This window comes from Plecotus auritus (assembly GCF_963455305.1).
Source record: "Plecotus auritus genome assembly, chromosome: 5".
Taxonomy (NCBI): Eukaryota; Metazoa; Chordata; class Mammalia; order Chiroptera; family Vespertilionidae; genus Plecotus; species Plecotus auritus.
In genome coordinates, this window is record NC_137776.1 from 158,709,133 (window position 1) to 158,734,449 (window position 25,317).

A 25,317-nucleotide genomic window follows, 5' to 3' on the forward strand; every position below is an offset into this window, starting at 1 on the left:
ACTCTTTTAACAAGGATAACTTGTAATTGGGGAAGGTACCCCAACCAGTTAGGTAAACCATCTCTTTTTTTTTAGTGTAGCAAGAGGAGTGGAAAATGAGAGCAAATTGGAGAGGGTCGAAGGGAAATTGCTTAATGTCTTGTGGCTCCCAGCTCCAGTCCCCATAACGAGGCTATAGTATAGCTCAAATTTTTCAATGAAAACAGCAGTGTTTTGCTGATAGCTACAGAAAAACAAACAAAAACCCAAAAGTTTAAATAGGAAATAATGGATTTTTTGTTTTAGTTCTCAAGTGTTTATACCTTAAATTCATATTTAATTGGAAAATGAGGTATGAAGAAGTGTGAATTTGACCCCAAAAGTTAAAACATCTATTTTTGAGCAGAAGGCCTACTAACTATTTTGGACCAAATAGCTCCTCTAAGTTGTATACACAAATGTACAAGTGTCTGCCCAACCTTCCCTTCTTAGGTAGTAGCCATGAAAGATTTGGGGCATAAGAAGGGAAAACTAGGGTCATTTCTCCTTGATTAGATCCTCCCGTGTATTCTAGATCTAGATTGGGAGGCAATGCCTATCACTCCCCCCTCCCCCCACAAATACACATTGCCCCATGTACACTCTTTTTAAAAAAATATATTTTTATTGATTTCAGAGAGGAAGTGAGAGGGAGAGATAGAAACATCAATGATGAGTAGGATCATTGATTGGCTGCCTGCATGCCCCCCACCGGGTATTGAGCCCACAGCCTAGGCATGTGCCCTAAATGGGAATTGAACTGTGACCTGCTCATTCATAGGTTAATGCTCAACCCCTGAGCCAAACCACCTGGGCCCCATGCAAACTCTTGGACAGTTGTGCTCTCCCTTGCAAGGTAATCTGGATCCCTTCACACTTCAGGGAGGCTTCGTTATTTCAAATGCTGCTGACACAGTGCCAGAGAGAAGATACCTTTTCACCAAAGGTTGTTTTTTTTAAATATATTTTTATTTCAGAGAGGAAGAGAGATAGAAATATCAATGATGAGAGGGAATCATTGATTGGCTGCCTCCTACATGTTGGACAGCCCGCAACCCAGGCATGTGCCCTTGACCGGAATCGAACCCGGAACCCTTCGGTCCAAAGGCTGATGCTCCATCCACTGAGTCAAACCGGCTAGGGCTTCAACAAAGTTTTATTTAGAACTTTAAACAGGCTAGAAGACTGCTTGATGGAAGGCTTTCCAGACCTGTCATTCTGGCTCAGCACTGAGTGGGACCCCTCCTATGGTCTCTGCTTTCTGCAGTAATTCTCACTCTGCTGTGCCTCTGGAGCCCTGTTCTGGGAGGGTGGCACATTTCTTTACATCCTTAGCCTTCCTAGAAAAGTGAAGAGACATGCTTTTTCTACTGAGCCATACAACCCTCTGCCCTACTCACCCCAGTAAATTCTGTTGCCTTCTACTCATGGAGAAAATTAAAGGTCTCAGTGTACATTCCCTGAACTTCTTGCTCTCCCACTTTTATAAATTCACCTATATTGGTGCCTATCCTAGCTGTCTTCTGCCCAAGAAGAGCTGCCCTGCCTCGAACAAGAGTAGAATGATATATCTCATTTTTAAAACGTATTTATATTATTTCTTGTAATTGAACATTTTATTTTTTAGTGTCTACCATATTGATGATTTATATTTTATGGCTTGTCTTTTTTTTTTGTAAATGTCTCTTTTAGGGTATTTATTTTTTCCTTACTAGGGTAAAACAATATCCTCAAGAAAAATATAAATGTATATACCTAAAATTTTCATGTATCAAGAAAGGTCACAAAAAAAGCATTAAAAAGAAGAGTTTTTAAATAAAGAATTCATAACTCAATAGAGTCAAATGTTTATATTCTTTTGCCTCGCAGTAGCTTTTAAGGAAACAATCCTAATTACAGAAGAGATTTTACATAAGATATGGCATTTTTTTATAGGGAAGATTGGAACTGTGTTCTACAAGGAGGATTGTAATTTATGGTACATCCATACACTTAATTTATTTAGCTATTAACAGATATTCAGAGTTGTAGTTGTGTTGTTTTTTTAATTGATTTTAGAGAAAAACATTGATTTGTTGTTTCACTTATTTATGCACTCATTGGTTGATCCTTGTATATGTCCTGACTAGGGATTGAACTTACAACCTTGGCATTTTGAGATGACACTCTAACCAATTGAACTACCTAGCCAGAGCAGAGTTGTTATTTTAAAGTTTGCTAAGTCATACAGTTTTATCTTGCCTATAGTTAAAATACACAGACAAAAAAATACCAAAATATCAATAGTAATGAACATTAATATGCTTTCCATTAATGTATGTTTATGATCAGAAAGTTGATTATGTTTAGATCCAAGTTTTCTCTCATTTCATCATCTGCTCAGTCCCCTACAATCTTTACACAAACCCCTGTGCGGTACTTTAAAAGACTAGCAGTGACTTTTTTACCTTTATTTTTAAAAAATAGGTAAACATTGTCATCAATGAAGTACAAAATAAGGTTTTAGAGAAAAGTCTCCCAGCCACTTACTTTCTCTGAGAGATTATTTCTGTGAGGTTTTAAGTACATACTAGAGGCCTGGTGCATGAAAATTTGTGCACTCTCCGTCTGGGGAGCGGGCCTAAGCTGCAGTCTGGCCTCCCTCTGTGGGAGGTAACGGGGCAGGCCGATCAGGGGACAATGCTGCCCCAATCACGCTGCCGCTGCTGCTAGCCTCCCTCTGCGGGAGGAGACCAGGTGGCCCCCCACCCCCAATGCCCCTCCATTTCCGCTGGTTGCTGCAGCCTCCCCCTCTCCCCCATTGCCGTCCCCTCCCTCTGCCCACTGGCACTTGCCTTGGCTGGCCTGGTGCTGCCTGCTCACCAGCCCTGCCCCCTGCCAACTGGTTGTCCCACCATTCAGTCAGTTTGCATATTATGCTTTTATTATATAGGACTAGAGGCCTGGTGCATGGATTCATGCACTGGAGGGGGGTACGGCCTGCAGGGATCAGCCTGCTGTGGGAGTGCCACTCATCCCAGTCAGCTGAGCGGCTCTCCCACTGTGGGAGCGCACTGACCACCAGGGGGCAGCTTCTGCATTGACTGTCTGCCCCTTGGTGGTCAGTGCACATCATAGCTACTGGTTGACTGGTCATTCTGGTCGTTCCGCCATTCAGTCACTGGGCTTTTATAGATAAGAAAGTGAATGTGTGATATATTACATAAATAACACATTCTGTACATTTTTCATACCACAGTGTATCCTGGAAATTATTTTCTTGTTAAGGGCATTTAAGTTTCCTAATTTTTTCAATCACTTCTTGTCCCTTCTTTCATAAGCCTTTCTGGGTGTTTCACCTAATGTTTCATTTTTGGGTATTCCCTGATTCTTCTCAGGTCTCCTTTGCAGGATTCCGTCTCCTCGGGGTTCCATCCTCAGTCCTCTTCCTAGGAGTTCTAGCCTCCCACTACTGTCCGTTCTGGTGACTCACAAATACGGAATTTACAACCCAGACTTCCCCTGAACTCTATACCACGTGTCCAGTTCCCTAGGGATCCTTTCATCTGGGCATCCCATAGGAAACTTAAACTTGGTATCCCTTTTGTTATTCCTTACACACCTCCCTCAACAAGCTGTTCCTTTCTTCTTTCCATCAAGCTACATGGTTCCCATTTCTCTGAACCAGAACCTCAGTTCTGCTCCATCATCTTCTATACTCAATAGCTAAGCCTGCAAATTAGAACTCACTTTAAACAGACCAGGATGGGTAGCTTTGTTGGATAGAACATCATCCAGACCCACCAAAGTTGTGGGTTTGATCCTCATCAGGGCACATAACAAGAATGCATAACCAATGAATGCATAAATAAATGATCAACAAATCTATGTTTCTCTCTCCCCCTTCCTCTCTCTAAAAAAATCAAGAAAAAACAATTTTTAATAAAAAGAACCACTTTAACATTTTTTCCCTCCCAGGTTCCTCTTTTTTATTTCTATTCTGCAATTTGGTTCAGCAAACCTGTACACTCACATTTAAATGCTTTATGGTAGTTTTTTTAAAAAATATATTTTTATTGATTTCAGAGGGGAGGGGAGAGAAAAAGAGAGTTAGAAACATCAATGATGAGAGAGAATCATCAATTGGCTGCCTCCTGCACACCCTCCACTGGGGATTGAGCCTGCAACCCAGGCGCATGTGCCCTTGACCAGAATTGAACCTGGGACCCTTTAGGCCACAGGCCGACAACCTATCCACCAAGCCAAAGCGGCTAGGGCACTTTATGGTAGTTTTTTATAAGTCTAGTTAAAGTGGAATTTCATTGGTTGAGAGAAATTGTCTAAAAGGTGATTTCGCCCTAACCGCTTTGGCTCAGTGGATAGAGCGTCAGCCTGCGGACTGAAGGGTCCTAGGTTCGATTCCGGTCAAGGGCATGTACCTTGGTTGCGGGCACATCCCCAGTAGGGGGTGTGCAGGAGGCAGCTGATTGATCTTTCTCTCTCATCGATGTTTCTAACTCTCTATCCCTCTCCCTTCCTCTCTGTAAAAAAAAATCAATAAAATATATTTAAAAAAAATAAAAGGTGACTTCACCCAGTAAGCTGGGAGGCAAAATGGCTTACGATTGAATATGGCTAAATCCTCCTCACTTGGCTTTTGACATATTGGGGTCATTTCATTCTGTATAATAATTTTGGATTCTCTGTCAGATATAGTCGTAGAAAATCCCCTAAACTAAATTGGCTCATTTTAGTAGCATTGTAGTATACTACTTAGGTGGGTGGCAATAACAATTAATCTTTTTTTATATTTTGGGTTTTTTTGTTTTTGCTTTTTGTTAATCCTCACCCAAGAATATTTTTTCCATTGATTTTTTTTTTTTTCCTAGTGAGAATGGAAGGGAGGGAGAGGGAGATAACAGAGAGAGAAACATTGATGTGAGAGAGAAATATCAACAGGTTGCCTCTTGCACATGCCCCAATCAGGGCCGATTGAGCCTGCAACCAGGTACCTGCCCTTGACCAGGAATCAAACCCGTGACTCTTCGGTCTGCGCTCTAACCCCTGAGCAACGGGCTAGGGAGTTGTGTGTGTGTATTTAATACAAAAGGAATACTTGGTAGTAAAAACAAGAAAACTTCATCTAGATACGAATAAAGTAGACAGCATTCCCCTAGTTCCTTTCCTGAGAGGTTACTTTCTCAGCATTTACTATGTCCCAAGCACTGCTCTACAACAGCTCCATGAGGTGGGTATATTTTTTTCCATTTCGTAGATGAGGAAACAGGCACAGCGAGGTTAAGTGGCTTGCCCAAGGTCACACAGGTTATAAGTGGCAGAGCCAGGCATCTGTATTCATAGCCCAGTTCTCCTCAGTTGACCTCTTAGGTTTTCACATGTGCTGATTTTCATCAGAAGAAGGAAGAATGGCAGAGATGTCTAGAGAAAAGTAGAAGGAAGGAAAAAGGTATAATAGGACTGCATGCATCCTGACTGAAACCAGGGCTTCTGAGGAGGAAATAGGGCAATGAGAAATAATGAAGAAGCAAGTGAGAAGTGGTGGTGGTGTGGGTATCACAGACTCTATAAATCTGTTTCCTTCTCTGTAAATGGGGGGAGGATGTAGTGGTGCCAGGAATAACAAGTACGGTCTCGATAAATGATAGCAATTAATAGAGTAGGCTCCTTGGATTCTGTATGGGAGGATAAAGATGACACTAGCTCCTATCCTCATTTTAGAGCTATCAGCATCTCCCTTCCATATACATGCTTGATTAATGTTATTAAACTTGGTAGATTTACTGCAAGAATGCCTTTGGCAGTTAAAACTAATTTGCATCACTGTAAATTGATCAGAACGTGTTAAAAATTGCAAGTTTCAGAGTCAACCACAGAGCAAGAATGGCAATAAGGATTATTATAGTATTCGCACTGTAGACTATTATTAGATCAGTATTCAAAATCTTCAGATGTGATACCCTTAGATGAATTTGAGTTCTTAATTTCAGGATCTCCAAAGAAGGAGATTTTATGTCTGAAAAAGGGACCTAATTTAATGTCTAAAAGTCTCTCGCCTGTCATTCTCACATATAACCCAAATTGATCTTTATTTTGAATTAAGGCCTTTTGCATCTTGACCCATTCCAAGTGTCAAGATAATCTCAGTAAAGATTAATAATACCACAAGTGGAAATGTAGAGTGCTGCCAACATCTCTTAGTGATCTTGATAGGAAAAGTAAGACTTCCCTATTTCCCTTGTGCCAGTCTCCTGGGCCTTGAGATAGACTCAGCCTGAAAGAGGGTGAGCAGTATCTTCACTTTGCATTTGTAGTTAAAGCTAACCCTAAGGGAACAGACTTGGGGAAAGAAATAGGGGAGATACAGTTTCTTCACTTATATCTTATGAACTGTAGTTTCTGTCTCTGGAAAAGAAAGAGTTCACATCTTTATGCGTGGTGTAACATTCCACCCTTGGTATCAGTATATTGTTACTAAAGGCTTAGTCATTTTTCATTTATTTATAACTGTGATCTAAAGGCTGCCCCAATAAGTGGGTGTTTTTGCTGGGTATTTATGGTAGAAGTTTTTTTCTGTATGTTTCTGAAAGCTTGTCTTTTCCTTTTTTTCTTTGTCATCTACAGGTTCGAGAACTTGTCCTGGACAATTGCAAATCAGATGATGGAAAAATTGAGGGCTTAACAGCTGAATTTGTGAACTTAGAGTTCCTCAGTTTAATAAATGTAGGCTTGATTTCAGTTTCAAATCTCCCCAAACTACCAAAATTGAAAAAGGTGAGTGCTTTTTCTTTAACAGTAAAAAGGAACCATACTGGGAAGGGAAAAATACATGGTTTTACCTGGAAGGAAGCATTTAATGTAGCAGAAAGCACATAGCCTTTGGAACTAGGCATATCTGGGATTGAATTCCAGTTCTTTCTTTTCCTTAATGGGTGATCTGCAGGTTACTTAATCTTTGTAAGGCTCAATTTCCTCACCTGTAAACTGGTGATACCACCTGATCTTACAGAATTGTTGTGATGTTTGGAAATAATACATGTTGGATGCTAAATAAATATTAGTTATTGAAGAATAATTATTTTGTGAATTTATTAGTTATAAATTTGTTGTTATAATCTTAGATACATTTTGTTCTTAGTATGCTCTGGTTTAGGAAACCCAGGTACCTATCGCTCATGTTTTATGTTTGTTGATTAAGGGTGAGTTTAAGTAGTAAAGACTTCAGATTTATAGTCTTTGATAATTCAAACCCATTACATAATTTTAATGACTATAATTTTAAAATGTGCTGTGACTTACTGCAAGAATCCATTGTAACAAAGCTTCTGTATTTCTGTATCCTAGCTGATGGTCTGTTGTTAGCTCTTCATTGGTCTAATTGCAAATCACTATTGCCCTCCAACTCCACCCCCGACTTTAAAAAAACATGAGAAATGCCAAAACCGGTTTGGCTCAGTGGATAGAGCGTCGGCCTGCGGACTGAAGGGTCCCGGGTTCGATTCCGGTCAAGGGCATGTACCTTGGTTGCGGGCACATCCCCAGTAGGGGGTGTGCAGGAGGCAGCTGATCGATGTTTCTCTCTCATCGATGATTCTAGCTCTCTATCCCTCTCCCTTCCTCTCTGTAAAATATCAATAAAATATATATATTTAAAAAAAAACATGAGAAATGTTTTCTTGTGTCCTTGCATGTTTATCTGTCACAGAGCTCCAGAATGTCAAAACTGGAAGACACTTTTTTTTTTTTTTTAATTTTATTGAATTTTTACAGAGAGGAAGGGAGAGGGATAGAGAGTCAGAAACATCGATGAGAGAGAAACATCGATCAGCTGCCTCCTGCACACCCCCCACTGGGGACGTGCCCGCAACCAAGGTACATGCCCTTGACCGGAATCGAACCTGGGACCTTTCAGTCCGCAGGCTGACGCTCTATCCACTGAGCCAAACCGGTTTTGGCACTGGAAGACACTTTGATCTTCCAGCCTAGCCCCTTATTTTAAGACACATCAGTAAATTTAGAAAGATATAGTAATTTGCCTAAAGCCTCCCACAAAAGTGGTTCATGCTAGAGCCAAAACTAGAATCCATATCTCCTAGGTAATAAATGCTCAGGTACTCCTCAGGGGTTTCAGGGTGCCTGCCCTGCTTCCTATATCAAAGAATCATGTTACATTTAAATTGGTAAATTTTTTCCTTTCCTCTGATAAGTATGTGCTTTAGAGATTCAGGAGTCATCCTTTTTATTTGCATGGGTTATTGGTGACACTGGAAGCTCTGATCAGTCCAGTAAACAACTGGTGGCTTTTTATCTATCTACATAAACTTGATGCTAGCAGATCCTAGTAGTATGTGTTTTGTGTTCTGTTTTCCTAGCATCCTGATACATTTTCTTGAATTATTATGGTCAGTATACTGTCAGACTTAGAAAGTAAATGTATCAATGACCATCTATATGTAGGCTTTATCAAATCCTTTTGAAGTCTTATTTTAATTTGTTACTTGTAGAATTAGTGAGGGAGGAATGGAGACATCTATTAAAGGCAGATAGATGTTCTTACAGTTGATGTGGACTTTGTTTTCTTCCTACCCTAGAATGGCTTGTTTTATAACATGAAACAGGATCTGACAGAAATTTGGTGTATACATGTCACAGGTTTCCTAAATTTACACATTGCTTTTATTTCAAAATAAATATGCCATTAAGTCCTCTGGCGGGATTGCCTTGTTATTTTTGCTCCCTAAGATATTCATGTTGAAAGGATGTATTACATATGTGTTGATATTCTGACCAACAAAAATAAGTGTTCTATTTTTATTTACTAATATCTCAATAAAGGTAACACTTGGGGCTTTGTTGATTATAGACTTATATTTTTAAATCTAGATGATTAGATATTAGACTGGAATATCCCATTGGAAGGAAAATTTTTTTCTGAAATGTTGCATTCTCCTGAAATATTTAATGACACCTAAGCACCAGCTATATATACTTTCATTGATTTGGAGAAGAAGGGAGAGGGAGAGAGACATAGAAACATGATGAGAGAGAATCATTGATCGGCTGCCTCTTGCATGCCCCTCACTGGGAATTCAGCCCACAACCTGGACATATGCCCTGACCGGGAATCGAACTGTGACCTCCTGGTTCATAGGTTGATGCTCAACCACTGAGCCACACTAATTGGGCTTGAATTGTTTCTTAAACTCATTCTTTCAACAACTATTTAAATTATAAAGTTCTTCTATTCTGCTCATTATTATTTCATTGCATGCTGTAGACGAAATTACATGATGTTTTCATGCTCTTCAAGGTACACAGCATAGTGCAGAGGGCATGGATTCTTCTGAAACTAGCCTGCCCAGCTTCAAATCATAGGTTTACCACTGTAACAGCTGTGAGCTCTTTGGCATATTTCACTGTCTCTTTGTAGTTCATTTTCTTCATCTGTCAGTGGGGGTAATAATTCTACCTACCCCATCGGTTTATTGTGAGATCAAGTGATCATGTAGTATTTCTAGTGCTTTCAATAGTACCTGGCACTTAAGTACTTAGTAAGGGTTGATATAATTACCATTGTTGGCATTTAAAAAGCAGATTGATACCAGCTGTATGGTCTTAAGTTTTCTCATCCGCAAAATGAAGAATTTGAATTAGATGCTCTTGACCATCTAATTTTTCCATGCTCCAGTATCTTTTACTCTATTATTTCTTGCTGAAGGCTCATTTCCTTTATTGGCACACTGTTTGCTGTGTTACTTGACCTGCAGCTAAGAAATTAGAGTAGGTTCTTGTTAAGGCCAGGTTTATGCAAGAAGTGGCCTCCGGGGAGTTGGCTGTATCAGCCCTGAAGCTGTTGCCCCACTCCCTTTCCTGAGGTCATGGAACTTCTTTAAGGGTGCGTTTTGGGGCTTGTACTACTTCTATAGCTTTCAGAGCAAATTCCCTGGTGGCTTCCAGATGTAGAACTCCACAATGTGTCAGCGCTGTACAGGACCAGATTAAGTTCCAATGGGCACAGCAAGCTTTGCTTGGCACACACAGTAAGCTGCTTAAAATGCATGGACCAGTTACCCTTCCTGGCAAGTACAGCATATTCCAACTTCTTAAAGAATTCTAATTTGCTTTGACCCACTTTTTAGGTTAGAAAATGTATTCACTGCTGTTAGGGACCAGTTCTTGAGCAAACTGTTATAATTAGCATCTGGTTAAGAAAACACAACACTTCTCATCATATCTTGTCTCTCCTCCCCCAAAATGTTGCTGGGATCCGTAAACTACTTATTTGGGTTTAATCAAACAAAATGAACATACATGCACTGATAAAAACAGAAATTGTTTGGTCTTGGTAAGTATTTAAGAACTGTATTTGCTCTTTAGAACACCTTAATGATAAGTGTTTCTCCGTATATTTGTGTGTGTCCTGTGTGCATTTTCTCTCACAGCTTGAGCTCAGTGACAATAGAATCTCTGGATGTCTGGACATGTTGGCAGAAAAACTTCCAAATCTCACACATCTGAATTTAAGTGGAAATAAACTGAAAGATATCAGTACCTTGGAACCTTTGGTAAGTAATTAAGAATTTGGAAACTGAGACTTACTGGTCATTTTCATTTTCATATTTCTTTATAGAAAGGGAAATGATTGGAAATAATTGATTACCTGATACTGTGATGGCTTTCTTCAAAGGGGAATTCTTTTTTTCTTTTCTTTTAAAATTTAATGTGTTTATGAAATTAAACATTTATTTTTTTCCCCCAGACTGGCTAGAAAAAGCTATTTATATTGGGTGGCATATCTGAATTTCAGATGGAACAGAAGTCCAAGGACAGTTCCAATAAGTTTTAGATCTAATTCACGATCTTGGGCGCTAGCTGGATCACTGTTGCCCAAAGTTTTTCATGGGAACTCCCCAGTCCTCTTCAGTCTTTCATACTGGGAAAAGCTATGGAAAGTTATGTTTAAGTGTCACGAGATACAGACTTGCTGTGTGACCTTGGGCAAATTGCTTCTTTTCTCTGGGCCTCAGTTTCCTCACTTAGGAGTTCTGGAAATAAAATAAGACAGTGCACTTACTTTGCTTTGTTAGTTGGAAAGCTGTGCCAATGGGGTCCAGCCCATGTGGAAGTTGTGGTGGCCATAAAAGAGCTTTTAGAGCAGGGCTTAATGCAGGGTGTGGGGGAACCCCCCAGGCTCCTCTTTTGGCTGGCACCTGGAAATTTCTATGAATTCAAGATTGATAAATGACTATTTTACCTAATCGTGACATTCTATAAATTTGGCATACAGGGAGAATTCCATTTTAATGAGGCTTACTTGGTGTACATAAAGTCAGTGTTTCCATTAACTTCCAAACATTAATTGGGAGAGGGTTACACAGTAGGTAGGAGTTGTCTTTCAGGATGCAGAAGAACAGAACCCAAGAGGATAAGCTAGTGGTCGGCAAACCCATTAGTCAACAGAACGGCAAACTGCGGCTCACAAGTCACATGTGGCTCGCGAGCCGCGGTTTGCCAACCACTGAGATAAGTCTTCCTCTGTTATTCATCTTTTCTGATGTCACAGTATATTTATAATATTTGGATTTCATATTAGTTGTACAGGATGTTCTATTAATATTTCAAGGGAAGATAAGGTTAAATTATGACTTCTTTCAATAAAGAGGGTTTCCTGTCAGAATTATAGAGTCTTTCCCTCCTAATTAATAGAGGTGCTGCTCCAGTGTAGATTTAAGCATCTTCTACTGAGTCACTTTATGTGTACGTTTCATTAAGTGAACTATGTCTAACTCATATTTTTCATAAATGTTGGGAGCCTATTTTCTACCTTTGCTCCATATATTTGCCCCTCTTTTCTGCTGTAGATAGGTACACCTGGATACTTAGGCTCCCTCATTTTTACTGGTTCTAAGCTTTTTCTCCAAACCAATCCACATTTCCAATGTTTAAACAAACATTTATTGAGTTTTGCTGAATTCAAGGACATTAACTTTGGCCCACTGTATCCTCATAAGCCACAGAAGAGAATGACTGTAGAGAAAACCAAGTTTAGAAAACTTACTTAATAGTCACATGATAATTTGCAGACTAGGGATTCAAATCCAAGTCCACCGTCTTTGCACTGTTCTTGGGACCTGTTCTCTTTTTACCTACAGTTTTGTTTCAATCCAAATTGACTTGAGCTATTTAACAGGAGCACGAAATTAAGTGTTAATGGTCTCCCAGTCAGACACCTACATTAAATCTTTATTGTTTGTGTTAATGACAGGCCTATCAATCCAGGGTCACTGTGAACATAGGAACCCCTTTTTTTTTCTGGAACAGAATGCCAGGTAGTATCTTTCCATGCTAGATCATTGGCTGTTGCCTAATTCTCATAACAACCTGGGTCCTCTTAAATGTTTCATCAGAAGCCTTTGTCAGTGCCCTAGCATACAGAGGCAGAGCAGAAGCAAACATTGTGTGTGGGAGTTGTTTGCTTGGATGTTCCTGACCTGGTCAGATACGTATGAGGGCCCTTTGGTGGCTTTGAAAGTCTCAGTTCCCTGGGACAGTAAAGAATGAGAAATAATCATTGTTGTATTATCATTTTTAGAGCATCTGCTACGTACCATACACTATAGTGGATGCTTTATGTATGTTATCTCATTAGTAATCCTCAAAGAACATTTCTACAAAGTGGATAGAAATAGCATGGCCCTCATTTTACACAAGAGGAAGCTGAGGCTTGGGAGAGGCTGAATCCCTTGTCCAGAGTCACACACTTGGCTGGCCAGTGAGAGCTGCAGTGCTGCACACCCAGGACTTTCTGGAAAAGCCTGGGCTCCTGCCCTTCTCTGAACTTGCTTCTCAGATTCCTAGGGGTGCTAGGTGGGTCTCCTGAAGTTAGAACTTAGAATAAAATATAACTGTAGCAGAAGGTGAAAGGGGGAAATGTTGGATCAATTTTTACTTCTGATAGTATTCTTCAGTGGGGAAAAACACCATCCTCATCCTCATTAACCACATAACATTTTGAACACCGTCTACATTGAGCCCAGTTCTTACAGTCAATGCAATGATTGTGAATGCCTCTGCTTGCTACAGGGACATTAATCGAGAGACAAAGAAGGCATCATTTCAAACTTCCTTGGACACCTTTTTTAAGAGACCTGGGCCATCCAAACCATCCCCAAAAGCCCTTCTAAATTCTAAGAAGGCAAGCAAAATTATTGTTAATAAAATGTTTAATGTTTATTATGGCTAGCCTTTTAGTTTTAGGCCAAATTTATGCTATGATAAAAATTTGTGATTTTTTTTTTTTTTTTTTTTTTTTTTTTTTTTTTTTAGCAGTACTTAAACATTACATTGGGATCCTGAATAATCTGTCTGTAGTGTATTTGGGATCTTAAAAGTGTAATTTTACTACTTGAAACATTTCTAGGATACTATGGTTATTTGTGATTTTGTTGTTTATTTTCTTTCACTTAGTTTCTAGCATACTGTTTTGGCATGTCCGAATTATAATGGGTCCTTTCTCAAGAAGTAGCCAAAAATATCACAGATTCATAGTTTCAGAAACAGAGAGCCGGGATAGTTGATAAAACTAGAGAAAAGCCTGGGGCACTGTAAAGCATTAAAGATCAGGGGTGTATGCATTTTTTGTGTATCTTTTCCTAGGGAACACGTTTGAGGAGTACATGGCTCATTCCTTTGATGAATTTTTAGACTGAGCCTCTTTGGGAAAGCTGCCTAAATTTACTTGTTGTATCCTAGCTGGTATAGAGTCAACTGTTTTGTGAAGAAAAAAGAGTTCCCAGTATGCTATCTAGTTGTCTGGGGTGGCATTTCAGCATTTTTTTCCTCCTTGGCAAGAATTTATACCTGGGCTTCTGGAGGTCAGGGCCTGCCCAGTGGGGAACCTAATCTGAAAGCTGCATGACATAAAAGCAGCTCTAAGAAAGGCTGGGGACAGTTTTCTTAAGACCTCAGGGGACTGACTTACATAAGCACATTATTTGATTCACAAACCCTTGGATCATCATACATTGGTGTTTTGAGGAGTACAGTTTCCTGTTGCTGTAACCCTATTCTGTGTTCCCTGTCTGGCTCTATGTTCCCAAGGGCTGCTCAGTGAAAGTAAAGTAAGTGTGGGAACCTCATCTTTGACCAAGAAGATGAAGATTCTGTAAGGGCAGTGGTCAGCAACACTTTTTTTGCTAAAGGGTCCAATAATAGATCATTTAGGCTTTGTCAGCCATACAGTCTCTGTCACAATTACTCAGAGTCCCCATTGTAGCACAAAAGAAACCATACATAATGTATAAACAAATGAGTGTGGCTCTGTTTGAGTAAAACTTGTTTTACAAAAACAGGCCATGGGTTGGAATGGGCCAGCAGCAATCTTGCCAAGCCCTGCTTTAGAGCAAAGATTTTTCTAATCATTTTGTAACTCCCTAGAATTACACAGATACCTCAAGTCCTGAAAACAAGGTTTTGTTTAATCTGCATTTCTTTCTAGGTCCTTGTGAATGTTGAAATAGCTTTCCCAAATAAAGCATCAAAGACTTTAAACATCAACATTTATTTTTTGCAACTTCTGTCTCTCACCCTCCTTCCACTCTCTTAAAAATCAATGGAAAAATATCCTCAGGAGAGGATTAACCAGATATATACATATATTTTTTTCTTATTACTTCTTTCAAGCCTTTTCTCTTGATTCAGAACCATTAAAAGATACATTTATGAAGCTATATAGCGTATCCCCCCCGGGCTTATTGCCCCTATTCTAAAAGGCACGAGGCTTCATGTTTTGTGTTCGCTTTTTATAAGCTTGCACCCTCTCTTTTCCCTCAGAGGGTTTGCTGTCACTCCTGGTGCTGTCTCCTAACTTGCCTGTAATAATATCTCTGTCCTCCCAACCTCTTATCCCTTAATCAAAACTTAATAGATGTGGGGTTGAAATACTAATACATTGGTGTCATAACAGATGAAGATCTGAGTAAAATACCTGGAAGTTTTCCTATCCACTTTGATTGCTTAGAAAACTTTTCTTGGGCCAAGTTTTTACACCTTAACTGTTTTAGATAAATGAAATTAAAAGTTCCAGATAAATGAGGTATTCAACAAAGTTTCAAGGTATGATAACACCAAAAGAATTTTACATGGAAAAGTCTGGTAACAGTGTCAATCATTTCCCCCAAAAGAAGAAAAGAGTGTAATGTTTCTTTTTTCTGAAGTTTAAACTCCTTTTCCCTAGCCTGTATTGATTCCTGTCTTTCCAGAAAATGTCTGCATCACTAAACTTTGTGCTTTTTTATATTCTGTTCTCTAGTATTTCACATCTGTGTTCCCAAGTAGAAATCTCAAGCACCTTGAGATTGAGTTGATGGGTTGGATGAGTTTTCTTCCATACTACTACCCCAGAGCTTTGAAGACTGCTTGATACCCAGAAAGTTCTTAGTGGGCATTTGATTACTCAAATATTTGAACTTAGTTTTGAACCAAATTTATCAAATTCTCTGATTTGTCTTGTACTGTAAGAAGATCCAGTTTTAATAACTTTTTCAAATTCATATATTTTAAGACTAATGCCGCCAGAAAAAGATAGTTCTTTGAGAAGGGTAGATGTAGAAGGAAAGGACTAGGTACAAATCTAGTGGCCTCTAATATAAAGATTGCAAAGGAGTTGAAATGTTTTCCTATGTACAAGGTTGAATGAGTAGTAGCTAATTAAATATGAGCCTAGAATTTTTACCTCTTAGAAGATGGGTTTTGTTGCTTAGGTTCCTTTGGTTTAGGAAGTGTGTTTTTTAATCCTTCAGAAAAAGTTGGAATGTCTGAAAAGCCTGGATCTGTTTAACTGTGAGGTTACTAACCTGAATGACTACCGAGAGAGTGTCTTTAAGCTCTTGCCCCAGCTGACCTACCTGGATGGCTATGACCGAGAGGATCGAGAAGCTTCTGATTCAGATGCCGAAGTGGACGGTGTGGATGAAGAAGAGGATGATGAAGGTGATGGACATTATATCCGTGAATCTAATTTCTGCCTTCAAGGGTCCTGATAAAGCTGCTGAATGTTCTTGCTGTTGAGAAAAATAATTTATTATATGCATGCATGTAGGCATTCCATTAAATTTGGATTTACAACTTCTGCTTAATTTTAATAAGTGCTTGGGACATTGAAGCCTTTAAATGATTCCAAATAAAAATGGTTTGTTAGCTAATCTCTTGAATTTTGAGCCTAGAGATCATAGACTGCTCCATCCCATTGAAGTACTTGTGATTTACAGTTTACTAAAGAGACCATCATTTCATGTCTCCTGTCTTCCTCCTAGCTGTTCCCCTGTCTTGGTTACTGCTTACTTATCCTTACAAAATTCGTCTTTGTCAACACTTCCAGGAAGACTTTCCTGATACCCTTAAGAGATTAGATTTGTGAATATGCTAGAACCGTGGTCGGTAAACTGCGGCTCGCAAGCCACATGCGGCTCTTTGGCCCCTTGAGTGTGGCTCTTCCACAAAATACCACGGCCTGGGCGAGTCTATTTTGAACAAGTGGCATTAGAAGAAGTTTAAGTTTAAAAAATTTGGCTCTCAAAAGAAATTTCAATCGTTGTCCTGTTGATACTTGGCTCTGTTGACTAATGAGTTTGCCGACCACTGTGCTAGAACATCCCCTTGCTGCCTCTTTCATAGCACCTGTCTCTCCTATTCTTGTCCCTTCCAACTATGCTATGATTATATTCTTGGGTCGAGGCTTTTTTCTTTATTCAAAGGACCCGATACTTAATAGGTACTTGGTACATGTTCATTATATCCAAATATAAATAAAATAGGTTTCCTGCCTATAATGTATTACTAGGGTCGAAGAAGATGATGATTTCAAAGTACTATGTGTTAGGTTCCATTTTTCATTAATAAGGGAAATAATCTCTGGCTATAACATGGAATTAGAAGATAGTTTTTATCATTGACATTTGATCAAGGTTTTTTAGACTCTCTTTTCTTTAAAATAAAAATACAAAAGACAGAAATGATCAAGAAAAGCAGAGGAGGAAAAACATCAAGCAACTTGGTGCTATTATTGGTGCTGTGCTCTGGAAACATCTTTACAGTTTGATCTTGCAGGAGGTTTGAGATAAGGCAAAAAGAGGTAGGGTGGGATGTAAGACAAGCATGTCAAACTCATGGCCGCGATGCTTGTAAGATGTCACAAAATAGGACACCTCACCTTGTTCCAAATATTTATGTCACTTGTTCCCCTCACCACAGGTTTTCAGTTATCCCTAAAAACCCTTTGTGCTCCTGTTGTCTATTGAGGTTCATTTTAAACAGGCTGTGCAAGAGCCTGTAAAGAAAATTCTTTTGGAGGGTGGAGGGTTCCTGAGAAAAGCTCAGTCAAAGCAAAAGTATTTGAGCATTTCCTATGTGCTGGACACTGGAGAATAGTTGTGAAAGGAAAAAACACACATCATGGTTTCTGTCCTCTTGGAGCTTACTACTAAGAAGAAAATGTTAAATAATCACAAGTGAGCCAAGTGTGTCTAAGAAGAACCAGGTGCTTGTGTGAGAGTGAGCTGGGATTCGGATTCTGGCTTATCTGCCCAAGGAAGTGATACTTAACTGAGATTCAAATGTTGAGTCCATGTTAGCCAAACAGAAGAGAGGGAAGAGTGTTCAGAGGCTAGGAGGCAGAATAGAGCACAGGAAGCTCTAGGACCCACAGAGATAGCTGCTTACCTCCACCAAATGGAGACTCAGTATGGAGATGCCTCGCAACTTCCTCCCCAGCTTGTCACAGGGTTGTTGGTGGGCATCTCCCAAGCTCCCCATTTGGGCAGCTTTGTGGTGGTAACTTACCTCAGAAAAATATTTTTGTTTTGTTTCAATTTTTTGTAGAAAAATTTAGATATAGACAAAGGTAGAAATAATAGTAAAACATTCATGTTCCCATGACTGAGCTTTAATAGTTATTGGTTCATAACTGATCATATTTTATACATATACATCACTACCCTCTTCCCCCTTCCTTACTTGGAATCAAATGCCAGACACTGTATCATAAGTGTTACAGTGTACATCTAGTCTCCCAGGAGTCCTGGCCTCCAGATGTGATGAGATTCTGTTGGTCAAAAGGACTGAGCTACCACAGCTTGGGAGCAAGAAGGGTGACTGGTTCGTGGTTTTCCCTGATGTTGGTGTAGTCCAGCATTTGTCCTGTGGACTAACCCATAATTTCTCAACACCTAGCAGATGTACCCCCATGGGACATCAAGGGTATTTAATGAATTCCTTTTGGACTCTTTTCAGAAGGAGAAGATGAGGAGGACGAGGAGGATGAGGATGGTGAGGAAGAAGAATTTGAGGATGAAGAGGATGAAGATGAAGACGAAGATGTAGAAGGAGAAGAGGATGAAGATGAAGTCAGTGGAGAGGTCAGTGCAACTCTGCTTCCCTGCTTCCTATTTAAAATTATTAGAAGTATAGATTCCTTTTTTAAGAAGAAAGGAAAGGAAGAGAAAGAAAAAGGCCTTCTGAAGAAAATAATATACGTGTGAGTAGACTATATCAGTCTGATTAATTTAGCTCTCAGAAACCCACCCTCTTTTAATAAATACTAAATGGAATGCTAACTGGACACAGTTCTTGGCTCTGCAAGGTAAGTTTTAACCCTTTAACTTTAGGAGGAACCAGTGAGTTGAGTATTCATTCAGTAGGGTGAAAAAACTGGAAACAGCCCTAGCTGGTTTGGCTCACTGGCTTAGAGCGTCGGCCTGGGGACTGAGGGGTCCTGGGTTCGATTCCGGTCAAGGGCATGTACCTTGGTTGCAGGCACATCCCCAGTGGCGGGTGTGCAGGAGGCAGCTGATCGATGTCTCTCTCTCATCGATGTTTCTAACTCCCTATCCCTCTCCCTTCCTCTCTGTAAAAAATCAATAAAATATATTTTTAAAAAAACAACTGGAAACATTGAGAATTGAAGGTATGTCTGTTCCTTTGTTGTATTGAAAGGAAGGGTATGTTTACCAAGTCTTGACTTGTTCTTGTATATTCAGCCTAATTCAGCAAATATATGCCTCCTGTGTTAAAAGAGCTAGGGATGCAAAGTTAAATAGGGATGTGGTCCTGCCCTGGCATGTGTGGCTCACCTGGTTGAGCGTCGTCCCATGTACCAAAAAGACACCAGTTCGATTCCTAGTCAGAGCACATGCCTGGGTTGCGGGTTCAATCTCCAGTTTCTCTCTCTCCAAAGTAATAAAAACACCTTTTTTTAATGTGGTCCTGCCCTGCAAGAGCAGGTAGTCGAGTTTAATGGAACACCTACATAATACAATATCTGTAAGGAGTTGAATGTCATAGAAGGACAGGAGAAAGGAGTGACTTAACTTTGACCCTCAAGGAGGTTTGTGAAAACAACAGGCCAGAAAAGTTAGACGTCACTAAAAATATGTTCTTTTTTTGTACAGAAATAAGGCTGAGCATTTGTATAAACTCATAGGTGTTTAATGAAGTTAAGTTCCTGAAGGAAACATTTTCTATAACAACTAGAAGCCCGATGCACAAAGATTCGTGCAAGAATGGGCCTTCCTTTCCCTGGCTGCCGGCACCGCCTTTGCTCTGGCCGGAGCCACCTTTCCGCCTTTTCACGCTGCCCAGAGGCCCGGAGCAGTTGGGGTGGTGCCGAATGCCTGCATCATTGCCATGGCGCCCCACCCAGCCCCTGGCGCCTGCATATGCAAATTAATCTTCCATCTTTGTTGGGTTAATTTGCATGCTCACTCCTGATTGGCTGGTGGGTGCTGCGAAGGTACGGTCAATTAGCATGTTACTCTTTTATTAGGTAGATGGTAATGTAGAAATCTTTGTCCAAACCTGTTTTGAAATTCAAGATTTTCAAATAATTTCTTGAATTATTCATTTAAAGTTGTATACTAATTAAGCATGTCTGGCAAATGAAATGCTTACTTCTGAAAAGCAACTTTTTTTTAAGTGTTTTTATTGATATTTAGAGAGAGAGGAAGGGAGAAGTTTAGAGAGATAAACATCACCGATCAGCTGCCTTCTGCCTACTGGGATTGAGCCCGAAACCTGGGCATGTGCCCTGACCAGAAATCAAACCAGTGACCTCTTGGTTCATGGGTCGATGCTCAACCACTGAGCCACAACAGTTGGGCAATTTTTAAAGCAAAATTTAAATTCAGCTTATTAAGAGAAACCAACATATCTCAGTACATAAAAGTAGATAAAAATAACCTAAAAGTTTTCTCCTTGATGGATTGTTCTGTTTATTGGGAAATTTATAGTTTTTGTACTTCTCAACTTGGCAGAATTAATCTAATAATGATAATTGCCATTACTATTCTTTAGGAAGAAGAATTTGGACATGATGGAGAAGTTGATGAAGATGAAGACGACGAGGATGAGGATGAGGATGAAGGTGGGTGTAATGCATGCATTTTGGTCCTCAGCTAAAAATCTGGGGTAGGGGATGGCTGTCCCATTAACTTAGAGTTTGCCACAACCACTGAGAAGAAAAAAAATGCCCTTTGCCCTGGTGGTCTTCACAGGCACTTGTGTAGCCCCGTCAGAGTGTCTACACTGGTGCAGCTCACCTGCTGTATGTAGCAAGCAATTAAGAATGTTTCTCTGAGGAAGGAGGCCCAGTTTTCAGTCCCCACACATCATTCAGATTATTGCCAGGCATAAGATTTCTGTGTTTTGAATTCTTTAATTTAAAAAAGTCTTAGTAATTGGGTCATAATTTTTGCAGAATATATACATATCACCTTTCCAATTTTATTAGTGTTACTCCTCTCCACCTTAACCAAAACCAGTGAAATATCCATTTGTTAACTAGTCATTGAAAGCACAGATTCTCATGCATATATAGGTTTCAGAATACCAGGTGGTTTGCTGTGCTTTCCATTGGTTTAATTTTTTTTTTCAGCATCGGTTCTCTGTGCCAGGCACTGGACGGAATTTACAATGATAAAAGAGCAATCCTTAGGACGTGGTTTCTGCCTTCCAGGAGCTTTGACACAGATTTAGCTAATTTCATTGAAATAGCCATGAATTTTTACTAGTTGAAAAAACAATGATATTTAGGTCTCCGTCTCAAAAACCTGAGGCATCTAGAAATCTCTTTTTAGTTAATATCAACTTGCTACAATTTGAATCTTGCCATGTTCAAGGCTAAAAACTCTGTTATTTCTGTTAATCTTCAGAGTAACCCTCCAAGTTAGTACCATTGTCCCCATTTTATAAACAAGGAAACAGGCTAACTCACTCCACAGTCCCTTATAAGCAAGTCTCTCATTGGACCAACAAGTGTAAGAAACATTTGGGAGACTGCAACTTAAAATTGAGAAAACTGGCTTAACTTTGTTGTGATTTGAGATGCTGCTGTGCATTTTGCCTTCTTGGTTCTGTGGTCACTATTTATGCTTTTTAAAATTAATACGACTTAATTAACAACCTGCCTATCAGATTAAGCTGGCATCTTGTTTTTATCATCTCTCAACCATCAAAAAATTCATTGTTTTTACTTTCGTTAGTGATAACTTAGGCAAAATGCCTTTCCAATGGTCTCAAAGTGAATTTTTGTTATTGTACAGAGGAGGAAGAAAGCGGGAAAGGTGAAAAGAGGAAGAGAGAAACAGATGATGAAGGAGAAGATGATTAAGAACCCAAATAACCTGCAAAAAAAAGAACTGTTCAGTATTGGTTGGACTGCTCATCATATGGATTTGGTAGCTGTTTAAAAAAAAAAAAAAAGGTAGCTGTGATACAAACCCCAGGACACCCACCCACCCAAAGAGCCAAAGAATAGTTCCTGTGACATTCCGCCTTCCTCCATTTAGTCCCTTTTGGAAATTCACCACCAAGCTTGGGGACTGCACCCCAACAAAATTGTAAGCGTTGTTAGGTTTTCATGTAAGACTCTTGCTGTAGCGTGGATAGCTGTGATTGGTGAGTCAACCAGCTGTGGCTACCGGTTACACCAAGACTGTAACAGCATTTTTACTTTCTGTACAACAAAGAAGCTTTGTAAATAAAATCTTAACATTTTGGGTCTGTTTTTTCATGCCTTTCTGTTCTTTTTAATGACTTTTTTTTTTTACATTAGGACATTTTATGTGACAACTGCCAAAAAATATTTTTAAGAATTTCAGTGAAATAAACACGTTCCTCTTTGGTAAAGCCTAGTTGTATGCTTACATTTTTAAATTAGACTTTAACTGTAAGTTCATGTTTAAAACACACTAAAGAACTGGTTTCTTTGGCATTTTTAGTGTTTATTGGAGGGAAATGCACAACTGTGTAGGATCTTTTTGCATTTAAGTCTAATCCTCATTTTTGCTGACTGGAAGTAAATGAAGGAGACTTCAAAAATAATGTTTGAAATGCAGTGCTCAGGAGCCCCTGAAAGCAAGTCAAAATAATGTTAGGTTTACATAATAGTTGAATTAAGGAAAAGAGGATAGTATAAAGGAAAAGACCTTCCCCTGAGTCCCAGGAGATCTGAATTCTAGTTCTGACTCTGCTGCTGATTTCCTGTGTGACTGTGTTGATCCCTGGGTCACCTCCCAGTCTATAAATCTGAGGGGTGTGACCAAGTGGCTTCTGAAGTCCTGCCGCACTGATGGTCGGTGGCCCTCACTGGCAGGAAGGTCTGAAGGAAACAATGGGCTTTACACCAAGGCTGAAATGTAGGGTTTGACTGACAGGTGAATAGAGGGTGTGCTATCAAGACAGGCGTGCTAAGGAGGAATGACATGTGAAAAGCCTTGTGGAAGAGCAGGAGGTAGGCACTGCCTGAGGTCAGCTCAGCTTTTCCAGAAGATGGAAATGTTCTCTAACAGATCTTACAGGGATTTGGGGGAGGGGTAAGGTATTCTGAAGTCTGTATTTAATAGCAAGTGGAATATTTGAGGATTGTTTTAGCTATAAGCTATTAGAATGAGTGGGGGTTTTATGTGTAAAAGTAGTATTAAAGATTGGAATTTATATCTAGAAAAAGTTACATAGTATCATTGGAACCCCCAAAATACCTATTTTAAAATTGAAGTCACTAGTCTTTAGAGTTTGCATTTTGCAAAGGAAATTGAAGAAAATTGGGTTGATTTCTGGCTTAGCAGATACTTTACTCAACCACAGGCCTTATCTGCCATTTGGCAAACCTTCAATTCTGAGTGTCCTTAGGTTTTGCAGATGATGTCACATAGAAAACATAACTTAGGATGATTATTTTCCCTGCTTTTTCAATTTTATAAAACTTTCCAGTATCTACCAAGAACCTAGGATATGCCAGGGTTGGGCAAGGAGGGGTGTTGGGTTAGGTGTTCAGAGCAGAGAAGAGGAACATGGGGATGATATTTGCTAGGACAGAACAAGAGTCCAGTAAGTGTTAGGATAATTCAGAGGCTGGAAAGATGGCTTCCAACTAGGATTGCAGAAGTTTCCTAGGAAGGAAAATACTTGAGCTGTATGTGTAAATACGTGTAGAATTTAGAAATAGGAATAGAGAAAAGAGGGAGGAGCATGATGAGCAGAGGTAGGGATTACTGAGTATATGCAAATTGGACAGGAGAATGAGAATGAAAAGAGGAATGGCAGGTGAGGCTGGACTAGTAATTTGGGACCTTATCCTAGAGAAGGTCAAACCTTTTGATGCATTCACTTTGTTTTGTTTTAAATAGGATTTTATTTCAGAGAGGGAGAGAGAAACATCGATGATGAGAGAGAATCAATTGGCTGCCTCCTGCATGCCCCCTAATGGGAATAGAGCCCACAACCAGGGCATGTGCCCCAACCAGGAGTTGGACTTTGACTTACTGGTTCGTAGGTCACGTCTCAACCACTGTACCACACCAGCTGGACTCTTACACATTCACTTTGTAAAATGTCAACTTGGCCTACTACATATGGCCAGTAAGTGTGTCTAGGGAATTATCAAGCCACATTTTCGTTTCTACCATGTTTTTCTTTTAAATTTAGGTTTCCCAGAAGCCTGTGACATTCTGGCCTCTGGGAGGTCCTTGAGGCTCAGCTGTTCTTGATTAAAGACAATTTTTAGATTCTTAAGAAGAAGCAAGCTTTTTGGTAATGAGTTCACAGAGCAGACCGTATTTCTGGAATTGTCTCCCATCTGAAGGAGACCTTCATTGAGCCGGTTTGCCTCCAGCTTTTGCAGCAAATATTTGAGTCATAAACTTATCTGAGCATGTTGGGTGCTGTCATGGGCTAGTCCTGACTTGGTCCTTTGTGGTTAGTAGAGGCATCTCTTTCACACATAACCACCATTGCTCATTGTAGAGGTGGAGAAACTGAGGCACTGGAGAGGGATAACAGCTGGCTTACCTGGTGAAGTAGTGAAAGGACCTAGGTTGGAAACTGTGTGGCCCTGTTTTCAACTTGGTGCTCTTACCTTGAATTCACTCCTACAGGAATCCAGGACGCGAGGAGTGACTGACATTTCTCATGGAAATGCAGGTATTTGTGTAGGAGGCTAGTCCCCCATCACCAGGATTCCTACCTTACACGTGAGCATAGTACAGCAGAGTACTTCGTATTTCTGGCATTTCTGTTTGGGGTACACTACCCTACTACCAGAGAAAGGTGAGGCAGAACCACAAAGGTTCTACCCTTAGGCTATGACCTTCCCTCTTCTCCAGCCCTGTCAAGTTGTGCTGACATCAATTTTAATAAGGCTGTTGATACCACTGTGATGACAGTTTGAAAAGGGAGTCAAGTTACCAGCCCACTTAGGCTCCTGCCAGCCCAACAGTTGCTCTGTCGGAAAACCACCAAGATTACAGCAAGTGTAGAAGTTCTCCCCAGAGCCAATTAGGTCAGCTTCATAAATCTCTGAGCATGTACTTTATAACTTGTCCCAGCAGTGTTGGGGAGGGCATAGGGAAAAGAAAATGACCCTAAGAGTGACTGATCAAGGGGCTTGACCCCAGGCCAGGAGGGGTTTGGTGTGTGTGTGTGTGTTCACCTTCCCACCCCACTCTGAGAAAGCAAGAGTGGAGTTGTGAAGGAGACTTCTAACAGAATCCAAAGACCTGTTCGAGCCCCAGCCTGGCTACTAGCTGGATGTGACCTTTCCGAGTCACTTTTCCTTCTGTGAGCCTTCATTTCCTCAACTGAAAATACAGGGCCCAAGCTAAGTGAGCTTGCAGCTCTGTTCCAGTTGTATAAATCTGAATGGGGTACACTCCAGGTTCTAACCAGCATCAGGGATGCTGGTAGTTACTCGTGCTGTTACTCCCAGTTACCCCAGCACCTTCCCAAGGAACAGGTAAGGGTTTGGGCTGGTGG

General features: G+C 40.1%; 1 protein-coding gene across 1 annotated transcript in view; it reads left to right on the plus strand.

Annotated features, from left to right (window-relative positions):
- ANP32B (acidic nuclear phosphoprotein 32 family member B) overlaps positions 1 to 22,068 on the plus strand; it is a 28,374-nt gene extending 6,306 nt beyond the window's left edge. Inside the window, exons 2-7 of the mRNA XM_080669157.1 lie at positions 6,640 to 6,789; positions 10,458 to 10,580; positions 15,816 to 16,005; positions 18,304 to 18,428; positions 20,362 to 20,431; positions 21,609 to 22,068. Of these exons, the coding sequence (XP_080525283.1) occupies positions 6,640 to 6,789; positions 10,458 to 10,580; positions 15,816 to 16,005; positions 18,304 to 18,428; positions 20,362 to 20,431; positions 21,609 to 21,676 (726 nt within the window). The 3' untranslated portion in view covers positions 21,677 to 22,068. The remainder of the gene's footprint in view (positions 1 to 6,639; positions 6,790 to 10,457; positions 10,581 to 15,815; positions 16,006 to 18,303; positions 18,429 to 20,361; positions 20,432 to 21,608) is intronic.
- The last annotated feature ends 3,249 nt before the right edge of the window (positions 22,069 to 25,317 follow it).